This window comes from Heterodontus francisci, chromosome 34 (assembly GCF_036365525.1).
Source record: "Heterodontus francisci isolate sHetFra1 chromosome 34, sHetFra1.hap1, whole genome shotgun sequence".
In the NCBI taxonomy this organism is placed as follows: Eukaryota; Metazoa; Chordata; class Chondrichthyes; order Heterodontiformes; family Heterodontidae; genus Heterodontus; species Heterodontus francisci.
In genome coordinates, this window is record NC_090404.1 from 16,473,483 (window position 1) to 16,487,676 (window position 14,194).

The 14,194-nt window shown below is 59.3% G+C and overlaps 2 protein-coding genes across 3 annotated transcripts in view; one reads left to right on the forward strand and one right to left on the reverse strand.

Moving 5' to 3' along the window:
- Positions 1 to 5,091, reverse strand: part of LOC137348514 (NEDD8) — a 12,491-nt gene extending 7,400 nt beyond the window's left edge. The window contains exon 1 of the mRNA XM_068013818.1: positions 4,997 to 5,091. Coding sequence (XP_067869919.1) covers positions 4,997 to 5,014 — 18 coding nt within the window. The 5' untranslated portion in view covers positions 5,015 to 5,091. The remainder of the gene's footprint in view (positions 1 to 4,996) is intronic.
- A 369-nt stretch (positions 5,092 to 5,460) lies between these two features.
- LOC137349114 (GMP reductase 2) overlaps positions 5,461 to 14,194 on the forward strand; it is a 30,813-nt gene continuing 22,079 nt past the window's right edge. The window contains exons 1-5 of one of the 2 annotated variants that reach the window (XM_068014471.1): positions 5,461 to 5,857; positions 7,656 to 7,733; positions 11,072 to 11,155; positions 11,944 to 12,117; positions 13,746 to 13,827. In XM_068014471.1, coding sequence (XP_067870572.1) covers positions 5,771 to 5,857; positions 7,656 to 7,733; positions 11,072 to 11,155; positions 11,944 to 12,117; positions 13,746 to 13,827 — 505 coding nt within the window. In that variant the 5' untranslated portion in view covers positions 5,461 to 5,770. Of the gene's footprint in view, positions 5,858 to 7,613; positions 7,734 to 11,071; positions 11,156 to 11,943; positions 12,118 to 13,745; positions 13,828 to 14,194 lie in introns of both variants that reach the window. The other variant, XM_068014470.1, reaches the window with a different exon arrangement.

Sequence of the window (14,194 nt, forward strand, 5' to 3'; positions counted from 1 at the left end):
AATATCTAGGCTTGGGCTGATAAGTGGCAAGTAACATGCGCTCCGCACAAGTGCCAGGCAATGACCATCTCAAACAAGGGGAATAAAACCATCTCCCCTTGACATTCAATTGCATTACCATCACTGAATCCCCCACTATCAACATCCTGGGGGTCACCATTGAACAGAAGCTGAACTGGACCAGCCACATAAATACTGTGGCTACAAGAGCAGGTCAGAGGCTGGAGATTCTGCAGTGAGTAACTCACCACCTGACTCCCAGTGCCTATCCACCATCTACAAGGCACAACTCACTTGCCTGGATGGGTGCAGCTCGACACCATCTGGGACAAAGCATTCCGCATGATCGGCACCCCATCTACCACCTTAAACATTCACTGCCTCCACCACCGACACACACTGCAGCAGTGTGTACCATCTACAAGATGCATTGCAGCAATGCACCAAGGCTCCTCAGACAGCACCTTCCAAACCCGCGACCTCTACCACTTAGAAGGACAAGGGCAGCAGATGCATGGGATCATCACCTGCAAGTTCCCCTCCAAGTCACACACCATCCTAACTTGGAACTATATTGCTGTTCCTTCACTGTCACTGGGTCAAAATCCAGGAACTCCCTTCCTGACAGCACTGTGGGTGCACCTGGAACCCAAGTACCGCAGCAGAGGAATGGGGGGTGGGGAGGGAGGGATGTGGTGGGGGTGGGGGAGGGAGGGATGTGGGTGGGGGGTGGGGGAGGGAGGGATGGGGGGGGGAGGGAGGGATGGGGGTGGGGGGGGGGGAGGGATGTGGGTGGGGGGGAGGGAAGGAGGGATGTGGGTGGGGGGGAGGGAAGGAGGGATGTGGGTGGGGGGGAGGGAAGGAGGGATGTGGGTGGGGGGGAGGGAAGGAGGGATGTGGTGGGGGGGGGAGGGAGGGATGTGGGTGGGGGGGGGAGGGAGGGATGTGGATGGGGGGGGGAGGGAGGGATGTGGATGGGGGGGGGGGAGGGAGGGATGTGGATGGGGGGGGGAGGGAGGGATGTGGATGGGGGGGGGGGAGGGAGGGATGTGGATGGGGGGGGGGGAGGGAGGGATGTGGGTGGGGGGGGGGAGGGAGGGATGTGGGTGGGGGGGGAGGGAGGGATGTGGGGGGGGGGAGGGAGGGATGTGGGTGGGGGGGAGGGAGGGATGTGGGTGGGGGGGAGGGAAGGAGGGATGTGGGTGGGGGGGAGGGAAGGAGGGATGTGGGTGGGGGGGGGGAGGGAGGGATGTGGATGGGGGGGGGGGAGGGAGGGATGTGGATGGGGGGGGGAGGGAGGGATGTGGATGGGGGGGGGGAGGGAGGGATGTGGATGGGGGGGGGGGAGGGAGGGATGTGGATGGGGGGGGGGGGAGGGAGGGATGTGGATGGGGGGGGGGAGGGAGGGATGTGGATGGGGGGGGGAGGGAGGGATGTGGATGGGGGGGGGGAGGGAGGGATGTGGATGGGGTGGGGGAGGGGGGGATGTGGGTGGGGGGAGGGGGGGGGATGTGGTGGGGGGAGGGGGGGATGTGGTGGGGGGAGGGGGGGATGTGGTGGGGGGAGGGGGGGATGTGGTGGGGGGAGGGGGGGGATGTGGTGGGGGGAGGGGGGGGATGTGGTGGGGGGAGGGGGGGATGTGGTGGGGGGAGGGGGGGGATGTGGTGGGGGGAGGGGGGGATGTGGTGGGGGGAGGGGGGGGATGTGGTGGGGGGAGGGGGGGGATGTGGTGGGGGGAGGGGGGGATGTGGTGGGGGGAGGGGGGGGATGTGGTGGGGGGAGGGGGGGGATGTGGTGGGGGGAGGGGGGGGATGTGGTGGGGGGAGGGGGGGATGTGGTGGGGGGAGGGGGGGGATGTGGTGGGGGGAGGGGGGGATGTGGTGGGGGAGGGGGGATGTGGTGGGGGGAGGGGGGGATGTGGTGGGGGGAGGGGGGGATGTGGTGGGGGGAGGGGGGGATGTGGTGGGGGGAGGGGGGGATGTGGTGGGGGGGAGGGGGGGATGTGTGGGGGAGGGGGGATGTGGTGGGGGGAGGGGGGGATGTGGTGGGGGGAGGGGGGGATGTGGTGGGGGGAGGGGGGGATGTGGTGGAGGGAGGGGGGGATGTGGTGGGGGAGGGGGGAGGGAGGGATGTGGATGGGGGGGGGAGGGAGGGATGTGGGTGGGGGGGGGGAGGGAGGGATGTGGGTGGGGTGGGGGAGGGGGGGGATGTGGTGGGGGGAGGGGGGGGGATGTGGTGGGGGGAGGGGGGGGGATGCGGTGGGGGGTGGGGGGAGGGGGGGGGATGCGGTGGGGGGAGGGGGGGATGCGGTGGGGGGAGGGGGGGGATGCGGTGGGGGAGGGGGGATGCGATGGGGGAGGGGGGGATGCGGTGGGGGAGGGGGATGCGATGGGGGAGGGGGGGATGCGGTGGGGGAGGGGGGGGATGCGGTGGGGGAGGGGGGGGATGCGGTGGGGAGGGGGTGGATGCGGTGGGGGAGGGGGTGGATGCGGTGGGGGAGGGGGAGGATGCGGTGTGGGGGAGGGGGGGGGATGCGGTGGGGGAGGGGGGGGATGCGGTGGGGGGGGGGGGGATGCGGTGGGGAGGGGGGGGATGCGGTGGGGGAGGGGGGGATGCGGTGGGGGAGGGGGGGGGGGGGATGCGGTGGGGGAGGGGGGGGATGCGGTGGGGGAGGGGGGGATGCGGTGGGGGAGGGGGGGGATGCGGTGGGGAGGGGGGGGGATGCGGTGGGGGAGGGGGGGGATGCGGTGGGGGAGGGGGGGATGCGGTGGGGGAGGGGGGGGATGCGGTGGGGGAGGGGGGATGCGGTGGGGGGAGGGGGGGATGCGGTGGGGGAGGGGGGGATGCGGTGGGGGAGGGGGGGGATGCGGTGGGGGAGGGGGGGGGGGATGCGGTGGGGGAGGGGGGGATGCGGTGGGGGAGGGGGGGGATGCGGTGGGGGAGGGGGGGATGCGGTGGGGGAGGGGGGGATGCGGTGGGGAGGGGGGGATGCGGTGGGGGAGGGGGGGATGCGGTGGGGGAGGGGGGGATGCGGTGGGGGAGGGGGGGATGCGGTGGGGGAGGGGGGGATGCGGTGGGGGAGGGGGGGATGCGGTGGGGGAGGGGGGGATGCGGTGGGGGAGGGGGGGATGCGGTGGGGGAGGGGGGGGATGCGGTGGGGGAGGGGGGGATGCGGTGGGGGAGGGGGGGATGCGGTGGGGGAGGGGGGGGATGCGGTGGGGAGGGGGGGATGCGGTGGGGGAGGGGGGGATGCGGTGGGGGAGGGGGGGATGCGGTGGGGGAGGGGGGGATGCGGTGGGGAGGGGGGGATGCGGTGGGGGAGGGGGGGATGCGGTGGGGGAGGGGGGGATGCGGTGGGGGAGGGGGGGATGCGGTGGGGGAGGGGGGGATGCGGTGGGGGAGGGGGGGATGCGGTGGGGGAGGGGTGGATGCGGTGGGGGAGGGGTGGATGCGGTGGGGGAGGGGTGGATGCGGTGGGGGAGGGGTGGATGCGGTGGGGGAGGGGTGGATGCGGTGGGGGAGGGGTGGATGCGGTGGGGGAGGGGGGGGATGCGGTGGGGGAGGGGGGGATGCGGTGGGGGAGGGGGGGGATGCGGTGGGGGAGGGGGGATGCGGTGGGGGAGGGGGGGATGTGGTGGGGAGGGGGGGATGTGGTGGGGGAGGGGGGGGATGTGGTGGGGGAGGGGGGGATGTGGTGGGGAGGGGGGGATGTGGTGGGGGAGGGGGGGATGTGGTGGGGGAGGGGGGGATGTGGTGGGGGATGTGGTGGGAGAGGGGGGGATGTGGTGGGGGAGGGGGGATGTGGTGGGGGGAGGGGGGGGATGTGGTGGGGGGAGGGGGGGATGTGGTGGGGGGAGGGGGGGGGATGTGGTGGGGGGAGGGGGGGATGTGGTGGGGGAGGGGGGGGATGTGGTGGGGGGAGGGGGGGATGTGGTGGGGGGAGAGGGGGGATGTGGTGGGGGGGAGGGGGGATGTGGTGGGGGGAGGGGGGATGTGGTGGGGGGAGGGGGGGATGTGGTGGGGGGAGGGGGGGATGTGGTGGGGGGAGGGGGGGATGTGGTGGGGGGAGGGGGGGATGTGGTGGGGGGAGGGGGGGATGTGGTGGGGGGAGGGGGGGATGTGGTGGGGGGAGGGGGGGATGTGGTGGGGGGAGGGGGGGATGTGGTGGGGGGATGGGGGGGATGTGGTGGGGGGAGGGGGGGGATGTGGTGGGGGGAGGGGGGGGGATGTGGTGGGGGGAGGGGGGGGATGTGGTGGGGGGAGGGGGGGATGTGGTGGGGGGAGGGGGGGGATGTGGTGGGGGGAGGGGGGGATGTGGTGGGGGGAGGGGGGTGATGTGGTGGGGGAGGGGTGATGTGGTGGGGGGAGGGGGTGATGTGGTGGGGGGAGGGGGTGATGTGGTGGGGGGAGGGGGGTGATGTGGTGGGGGGAGGGGGGATGGGTGGGGGGAGGGGGGTGATGTGGTGGGGGGAGGGGAGGGGGGTGATGTGGTGGGGGGAGGGGAGGGGGGTGATGTGGTGGGGGGAGGGGAGGGGGGTGATGTGGTGGGGGGAGGGGAGGGGGGTGATGTGGTGGGGGGAGGGGAGGGGGGTGATGTGGTGGGGGGAGGGGAGGGGGGTGATGTGGTGGGGGGAGGGGGGGGGGGATGTGGTGGGGGGAGGGGAGGGGGGGTGATGTGGTGGGGGGAGGGGGGGGATGTGGTGGGGGGAGGGGAGGGGGGTGATGTGGTGGGGGGAGGGGGGGATGTGGTGGGGGGAGGGGGGGATGTGGTGGGGGGAGGGGGGGATGTGGTGGGGGGAGGGGGGGATGTGGTGGGGGGAGGGGGGGATGTGGTGGGGGGAGGGGGGGATGTGGTGGGGGGAGGGGGGGATGTGGTGGGGGGAGGGGGGATGTGGTGGGGGGAGGGGGGATGTGGTGGGGGGAGGGGGGATTGGGGGGATGTGGTGGGGGGAGGGGAGGGGGCTGATGGCGAGAGGCTGCAGCTCTTGAGCCTCACCTTGACTTTAATCAGCATGCTGCCGGTTCCTCGGGCAAATCGCGACCACCGTCTCCGCCGTGACCCACTCCACTCATTCACCTCCGGGTTAGCGTCGCCGCAATCGCCGGGTTCCGCCCGCCCACCCGGCCACGCCCCTTCCGGGAGTGACTCAGCCACTCAGGGCACGGCATCTCTCAGGTTCCATTCCTTTCCTTTGAAAAGAAGTTACTTTTTTTTAATAAAGATTCCCATCCCCTCTCACAAAGGACACAGCTTTGCCCCAATAAGTGCCTTTGACTTGGTATTTAATTTTAAAAAAAAAGTTGGAACCAAAACAGTGCGAGCCGCACGCGGCGCTCTCTGGGAGCTGTGGTCCCGGACTGCCATTGCGTCCGGAGACAACAGGGAGCAGGGGGTTGTTGGGTGAACTACATCTCCCAGCAGGCGGCGGCGGCTCATTGGTGACGGTGGTTCCGGATAGCGCAGGCGCGGTGGCCGTTTCAATCCACTTCCCTCTCTCCCTCATCTCTTCTGCCGTTGGTGACGGAAGGGCGAGCGCGCGGTGCTGGTGTGGCGCGGGGGGTGGGGGGGGCCCATCACGTGCGGGAAAACGCTCACGTGACGTCATCCGTTCCCAACGGTCCGAATTTCGAAGGGTCACGTGGCGGGGGGGCCACGAGCGGGCGGGGTTCGCGCGCCAGCAGATCACGTGACGACACCCCCCTCCCCCCACCCCCCAACGACCAAAGGCCAAGTGGGGGAGGGGAAGGAGGCGACAGAGCAGAAGACAAGATGCCTCGAATAGACAACGACATCAAGCTGGACTTCAGGGACGTCCTGCTCCGGCCCAAGCGTAGCACGCTGAGGAGCCGCAGCGAGGTAAAGGGCAAAGGCAGCCGGAAAAGGAAAATAAAGACCCCCCACACACACCAGCCAACGCCGTCCGGCCCCTGCACGCCCTTGGAGTTCCGCCACGAGTGCCCTATCTCGGCCGGGTGGCCCGGCCCAGGAAGACCCGCACCCGGATCAAACGGGCGCTCGTGCCCGGACGGGCGGCCCCGCCACCCGTCCCCCACAGTTCCCTGTGGCTCTTGACAGCCTTAAGCCTTGACCCGGCTGCCGGGGCACGTTCCGGAGCTTTCCACGAGGAAAAAGGAGGGGTCGAGCAAGGAGCGGCGCCCCAGCCCGTCCGCCGTTAATTCTTTTCCGGAGCTTTCCATGAGGAAAAAGGAGGGGTCGAGCAAGGAGCGGCGCCCCAGCCCGTCCGCCGTTAATTCTTTGGGTTCCACGATGAGTGGCCTCGTGCCGGCAAGGGCAGTTCTGGAAGCTTCTACCCGGAAAGGAAGAGCGGGGCGGGGGGGGGAGGGGGTAGAAAAATGGAGACTTGTCCCCAGACAGTAAGCACTGTCGTCCATCCCCCAGTATTTCTTTGAGCTACAATGAGTGCCCCGTCTTGGCCTTGTCGCCACGGGGTCAGTTCTGGAAACTTCCATGCGGAAAGGGAAGGAAAACAGAGATTTGTACCCAGACGAGCAGCAGCACCGTCCATCTCCATTATTTCCCGGGGCTACGAGTGCCCTATTTCGTCCTTGCGAGTTCTAAATGGGCAGGTTAACAAATAGGCACACTTTGCCTCCATGGTCTTGGTTCCTGCTGACAAGTTCAAAAATAAGTAAAGGGGCTTGTTTGCTCTTGGACCATCTCCTTATTTTTCACCTCAGCCTTTCGCTCTGAGCTCAAAAACGCTCAACAGTAGTAGCTCTTTGACTGTCAAGTGTTGTAAAATTATCATCCTCATTTTCAAATCCCTCCATGGACCCGTCCCTCCCACGATTGTGGGGGTGCAGATGTCTCAGCCCCGTTGCTCCCGGGGGTGGGGGGGGAGTGATGGTGGTCAGGAGGCTTCCTCACAAATGGATTCTGCTCGGACCCCCTCCTAGGAGTATTGGTGGAGGGAGTTGGAGATTCGGGGCGGGGATGTTACCTGGCGGGTGGACCCTTGGAGGAAACACTTGTGGGATCCCTGACCATCACCGGCTACCATGTCTAAGTATGAACCCAGACAATAATCATGGCAGTCGAAACCTGATGGAGCACAGAAGGAGGCCATTCGGCCCGTCCTGCCTGTACTGGCCTTTTTGAAAGAGCTGTCCAATTAGTCCCACACCCACCTCCTCACCACGCTCCTTCCCCGTATCCAGCACGTTTCTCATCTCCTAAGAATTTCACCTCCACACGCGCAAATCGCAGCAAGAATGAGGGGATGGTGATCAGGAGAGGGATGTTTGGCGGCCTTCTCCCACCTTCCCACTAAACCAAGGGATGCTGAGGTCAAATGGAGCCCCTCCAACCACCCTTCCCCCCCCCCACCCCAGCCCCGTCACCCCCAACTGCAAGTGATGGCAGCTAACGTTCAGGGTGTAGCCCAGTGCCTCTCCCCTTCGAGGCGGGAGAGGTGCGGACAGACGAACCCTCTGCATGTGTTCGCCACAGCGCCGGCCTGGGTATTTTAACTCGGTTGCGAATCAGGAATACGGCTGAGCAAATTTTGGATTTTCTTTATTAACCAGAGTTGTGCCCTGGTGTTTTCCACCCCCTCACACCACACCCCACCCCCCCCCCCCCCACTCCCCAGGTGGACCTTTTGCGATCATTCACATTCCGCAACTCCAAACAGTCGTACAGCGGCATTCCTATCGTCACGGCAAACATGGACACGGTGGGAACGTTTGAGATGGCGAGAGTGCTCAGCAAGGTGCGTATGTACCCATCAGCGTCCCACGGTTCACCACCATTTATAATGGCGCTCGGTTAAATATGTTAATGTTAATACTGAGGCGGGAGGAGTGCACTGTTTATTCTAGTCCCACTTCTCCACAGGTCTCTACATATTATTTTTAATTTTCCCACTTATCGATACAGTCAATTGTATACTCTATTTTTCCCAAAATAGAACAGAGTAATTAAGTTTCTTTACTGAACAACAAAATTATCAGTTTATTCTAGAACAATCTTAAGCAGTAATGACGCAAAACATAAACACACAGATTAAATTTTTAAAAGTCCCCATTTTACCTTAACCAAAGTTTAAAGTTCCTTTTTACTTTAGTCCCTTCACGCACACGCACACCGATACACCGGTTAACTGAGAAAAGATAAAAGGGATTTTTATAAATTCAGAGCTCTGTTACAGACACAAAAAATCTTGGGCTGATAACTTGCTTGTTTTTGAAGAAAACAGCAGACGAGATATGTTGTTCCAAAACTGGCATATAGTCTAACTTCTGAGTACGCGTAGACAGGTCACTGAGATCCTTCAGAACTGTTCTTTTCAGGCGGCATTGAGAATTCATTTTAGCACGTTTTCTTCAAAGACAGGAAACGAGATGAATTGACACAGTGGACTTTTTTTTTAGAACATTACAGCGCAGTACAGGCCCTTCGGCCCTCGATGTTGCGCCGACCTGTGAAACCATCTGACCTACACTATTCCATTTTCATCCATATGTCTATCCAATGACCACTTAAATGCCCTTAAAGTTGGCGAATCTACTACTGCTGCAGGCAGGGCGTTCCACGCCCTTCCTACTCTCTGAGTACTTCTCAGGGTCCTTCAGAAATATTGGAAAACGAAGCTGGGTTGTGGTCTTCTTTCTTGAAATTCTCTTCTTATAGTTAATACAATTCTGCCGGTACCCTCTTTTCATTCAAATAACTTGAACTAAGTTAGATTTTCGATAAAGCATCTGCAATAACATTATTTGTAAATGCTGGCCTAGCCAGCGACGCCCACATCCCATGAAAGAATGAAAAAAAAATTTACCTGCAATGTGGATAATCTTTAAGTGATAAGGTTGTGACAGTAAACTCCATCAGCATAGTCTGGCATTCTGGTTGGAAAGAACTGTCAAATGTAGTCCCACTCCCCCACCCCCTCACCCTCTCTTTTCCTCATAAGCCCGCATACTATTCCAGAAACCTGGACTAATAATCAGGAGACAAGGGTTCAAATCCCACCACGGCAGCTGGGAGGAATTTAAATTCAATCACTGAAATAAATCTGGGATTTTAAGGAGAAAGTTGGTAGCGGTCATGGTGGCCATGAAACTACTGGATTGTCGGAAAAGCCCATCTGGTTCATGATTGTTCTTTCGGGCAAAGATTCTCAAGGGGTCCGCGAGAAGGCTTCAGAGGGTCCACGACTTGGTTATTTCCCCATCGGTAGTCTCCCCTGCTCCCTTGTGTATCGAGATAATTGGAATAGTCTCAGGTACAAAGACTGTGCGTGCCTGACTTCTCACTGTGGGACACCATTTGCATTGTGGTGGGGTGAATTCCTCTATGTATCACAGCCTCCTGCAGATTTATCCTGGTAAGTTTTTTTTTCTTGATTGCCTCTGCGATCGCAGGTGTAGACTATGACACTGCTTTTTTAACTACTGAACAAAACAGAGGGCGTGAGGACTTCTTAAAACCTGAGTTGAGGGCGGGGAAACCAGCGAGGTAGTCCGGCGTTGCGTGGGCCGAGGGAGCGCGCCTTCCTTTCGACCCTTACCTCTCTTGTCGCGCGTAGCTGCCCCAGCGTCAGTGGAAAGTCAGTCACGCGGTCGAAAAGAGACTGTTTTCTCTCTGGTTAAACTGGTGGTCGAGACGGGGAAGGGGCGGGAAGGCAGCAGAGGATTCCCAGATTTTCTTTATAAAATGGGAGTGCGGGATGGAGGAGAGGGGCAGGGGAGGGGGGGAGGCCTCATGAGCAAAAAGGTTGAGAACTTCTGCTTTAGGGTAAGAAATCTGCCATTGTTACCCGGTCTGGCCTACATGTGACCTCCAGACCCGCAGGTTATCTCTTACTCTAAACTGGGGACGGGCAGTAAGTGTGGGCCTTGACAATGAATTTAAAAGAATAAGTATTTATGCAATTCCCATTTGGAAGTTATTTTTGAGATTCCCCCCCTCTCCCCCACCCCACCATTTCAGATCACAGCACGTCGCTGGATTCTCCTCACGTTGCTCCTGGTTCTTTTGTCAATCACCTTATATCTGTGTTCCTCTGGCTACTGCCCCTCCTGCCACTGGAAACACTTTCTGCTTATTTACGCTTATCAAAGCCCTTCATGATTTGGAACCCCTCTCCCATTGTTCGTCTGCTGCAAATTAGCAGCATTGTTGTGGAATATTCCACATTCAGAAAGTAATGGAGATCGTTCTTATACAAATAGAACTCCAGCTCTCTTAAACGCTGCTCCCCTGCCATCCACTCCCAACAACAGAGAAGCTCATGCACTTCTCCGTCACTAAGATTGAGACTATCCATTTGGCAGCCCTATGACGCTTCCATCCCTTCCCCGAGCTCACCGGACCGAATGCCTCCATTTGAAATCTCTCATTCACATTTTCAAATCCCTCCATGACCTCACTCCCTCCCTCTATCTGTAATCTCCTCCAGCCCCACAACCCTCCGAGATCTCTGCGCCCCTCTAATTCCAGCTCCTTTCACAAATAGGATGGACCAATTTTCTCTCAGCAGAGGGGTTAATAACCAGGAGGCATAGGTTTAAAGTCATCGGCAGAAGGGGTGTTGAAGAGTAATTTTTGTCACTCACAGGGTGGTGGGGGGTCTGGAACTCACTTCCTGAAAGGGCAGAAACCCTCGCCGCTTATAAAGAAAAAACTTGGGTATGCACTTGAGGTGCCGTAACCTACAGGGCTACGGACCAAGAGTGGGATTCGGCTGGACGGTTGTTATTGTCAGCTGGCGCGGACGCAATGGGCTGAATGAGCTGATGAGCTTATCTCTGGAATTCCCTCCCTACATCTCACCACCACTTTACCTCTCTCTCCTCCTTCAAGACTCTGCTCAATACCTCCCCCTTTTTCCAACCTTTTGGTCACCTGACCTAATATCTCCTTAGTGTGGCTCGGTGTCAAATTATGTTTGGTCTTCGCTCCCGTGAAGCACCTTTGGGACGCTTTACTACCTTAAAAGTGCTGGATGAGTGCAGGTTGTTGATGTTGTATAAGCTGCCTCCGTGTCCATACCAGGCAGTGACTTACCCAATCCCCCCCTCAACTTCTGTCTGTTTCCTTGCTCAGTTCTCGCTGTTCACCGCCGTCCACAAGCACTACACATTGGAACAATGGAAGGAGTTTGCTGTCAGTAACCCGGACTGTTTGCAGGTGAGAGGAGGCTGGAGGGGTGGGTGGAGGGAGTCTCTCGTGGTGGAGGGGGAGGGGGCCGAGCGGTGAGGGCAGGTTGCCCGGTTCGGAGCCCAGGCAAGCGATGTGTACACACGCGCGCAAGTGAAAGAGGGAGACCCTCGGGAGTGTTGAGTGCGGGAAGAAGTGACACAGGGCGCGACATGAAAAAGTGGGTGAGCATCAAGGACGGTGGAGAGGAGAAGAGAGATTGTGTGGGGAGATAGGTCGTAAGGACACCCCAAAGCACTTTGCAGCTTTTACCTTTCAGTCACTGCTGCTGTGGACGCAAATATTTGTTTGCTCCAAAGCGAGATCCACAAACTGCGAGGTGATCCAGTTAATCTGTGTTTGTGGGTGTTGGTTGAGGGAGGAGTGTTGGCCCCGGGGGAACACCCCCCCCCCCCCCCAGCCCTCCCCCAGCACTGCTGTACTTCCAACAGTGACTGTGGAATCTTCAATGTCCCACCTGAGAGGACAGACGGGGCCCTCGGTTTTAACGTGCCATCCAAAGGACGGCACCTCCGGCAGTGCAGCACCCCCTCAGTGTGTCTGCCATAGATTATGGGCTCGAGCCCCATGAGATTCTGACGTGGGGAGAAGTGGGGGGGGGGGGGGTGAGACCGAATGAGCTAATTTGACATTAACCGCAGAGCGTGAGCGGAACAGGAGAGAGGATAAGCAGAACAGGATCCAAACAGTAGCGCCCGTGCACAAGGTGCAGACAGACTTCCTCACCATCTCTCTCTGTCTGTCTCTCCATCCCACAGAACATGGCAGCAAGCTCCGGTACCGGGCCCAGCGACCTGGAGAAGCTGACCGCGATCCTGGAGCTGTTACCGGAGGTGCGTTACATCTGCCTGGACGTCGCCAATGGATACTCGGAGCACTTTGTGGAGTTTGTGAAGGACGTGAGGATGAAGTTCCCGAACCACACCATCATGGTAAAAGCACGCGGGCAGCGAGGGAGCTGCGATTCCGGGCTTCGTAAACCGTTCTGGGGTGCATTTCGCCGCCTCGGAGTGTGCCAGAACAGCCAAAGGGTAGCCAGTTTCACCCAATTTGAGCAGAGCAAGATCCCACAACAGCAACGTGACAATGTCCAGCTCGTCTGTCGTGGTGACACTGGCTGAGGGATAAATACTGATCCCTCCAAGACACCGGAGGGAGAACTCCCCGCCCCCTCCCCACCAACTGCCCTTCCAGTAGTAGCCGTGGGATCGTTTGTGTCCACCCGAGACGGGGGCCCTGGGTTTTAACGTCTCACATGAAAGACGGCGCCTCTGACAGTGCGGCGCTCCCTCAGCACTGACATGGGGCAAGTGTCGGCCCTGGATTATGGGGCTGCAGTCTCCGGAGTGAGGCACTTGGACACACGACCTTCTGACTTGGAGGCGAGAGGAGTGAGACTGACTGAGGCACGGCTGACTCGGTCAGCACTGAGCTCTCCCCCGCTCAGCCCCAACCTCGGAACGGCCCTCTCTTTGCCACTGTGACACTTTTCTTCGGGCACCCCTGGGCAGGGGGGGTGGGTTCAAATAAAGGTAGTGTGCTTACCGCTACTCCTAATCCATTCCCAGCTGGTCGCATTCTCGTCGGTCTCCTGAATATATTGAAATCGGGGGTGGGTGGGGGGTCCCATAACACAGTTGGGGGTCCCGATACAATTTTAAACAAAGGCCAAGAGATAAAAACCGTGCCATTTTTATGACAGCACGAACCTGGTGATCTCATCACCCGCACAGTACAGCTGGTGGTAGTCAACAGAGAGAAGAAAAGGACCAGCACAGGCACAATGGGCTGAATGACCTCTTTCTGTGCTGTATGATTCCAAGTACTGGGGTCGGATAGTACAGTGAGACCTGGATCAAATCCAGCCAGAAGAGGGGATGAAAGGCTCCTCTCAGTGCTGAAGTGTCCTTCGTGACTTTGCACAGCCTCAATCTAGTGAGTAATAGGATATAAAACTACCTCAAACTAACAAGCCTGCTGGTGTGGGAAAGGAAGATTATCATGTTGGTGCAATGCGAGATGCTGTACTGAGGTAGGGGCTCAGGCACAGTATTGGGGATAATGTAGAGGGAACTTTACTCTGTATCTAACCCCATGCTGTACCTGTCCTGGGAGTGTTTGATGGGGACAGTGTAGAGGGAGCTTTACTCTGTATCGAACCCTGTGCTGTACCTGTCCTGGGAGTGTTTGATGGGGACAGTGTAGAGGGAGCTTTACTCTGTATCTAACCCCGTGCTGTACCTGTCCTGGGAGTGTTTGATGCTGACACCAGATGCCTGGAGTGGAACACTGTTCAGTTTCCTTCACTAAAATCCCTCAAGAGAAATACCTTCCAATCAGCTGGAAACAGGCTTACCAAAGTAATGGAGTCCAGATCAAAGAACCATGAAATAGAAGCAAGACCCATTCACCTGTAACCGAAGCAGTTTTCTGTGTCCAATAACATTTTGTTTCTGTTCTTACTAACTTGAATATACACTAGATGGCAAATATTTCATACATCCTGTCCCTGTTTTCTGCTGATGATGTGTAACCTGTCCTGTGGAATTCATCTCCACAGGCGGGAAATGTGGTGACAGGTGAAATGGTGGAGGAACTCATCTTGGCTGGAGCTGACATCATCAAAGTCGGGATCGGACCAGGTAGGTATCATTAGGAATATACAGGAGGTGTGTAGGTGTGTACCAGAATTGTGGGACTGTACGGGAGGGGTGTACCAGGATTGTGGACTGTACGGGTTGCAGACCCAGTAAAAACGCATAAAAACTTAGTTAAAACAAAGGGGCTAGTCACACAACAATAAATAATGTGTTAGAGCATTGGGAGGATGAGTAGAAAGGGGCCACAGCACACAGATGGCTGAGGAATTGTAAACAGTATAGATAAGGCATATTGATGATACCAGACCCTGTCTTTGCACGTACCAGATAAAAGGAGTCGTCATGGAGACCAGATAAGATTTGATTCATAGTAGATAATGGGAAACTGAAATTTTGAACAGATTCTCAC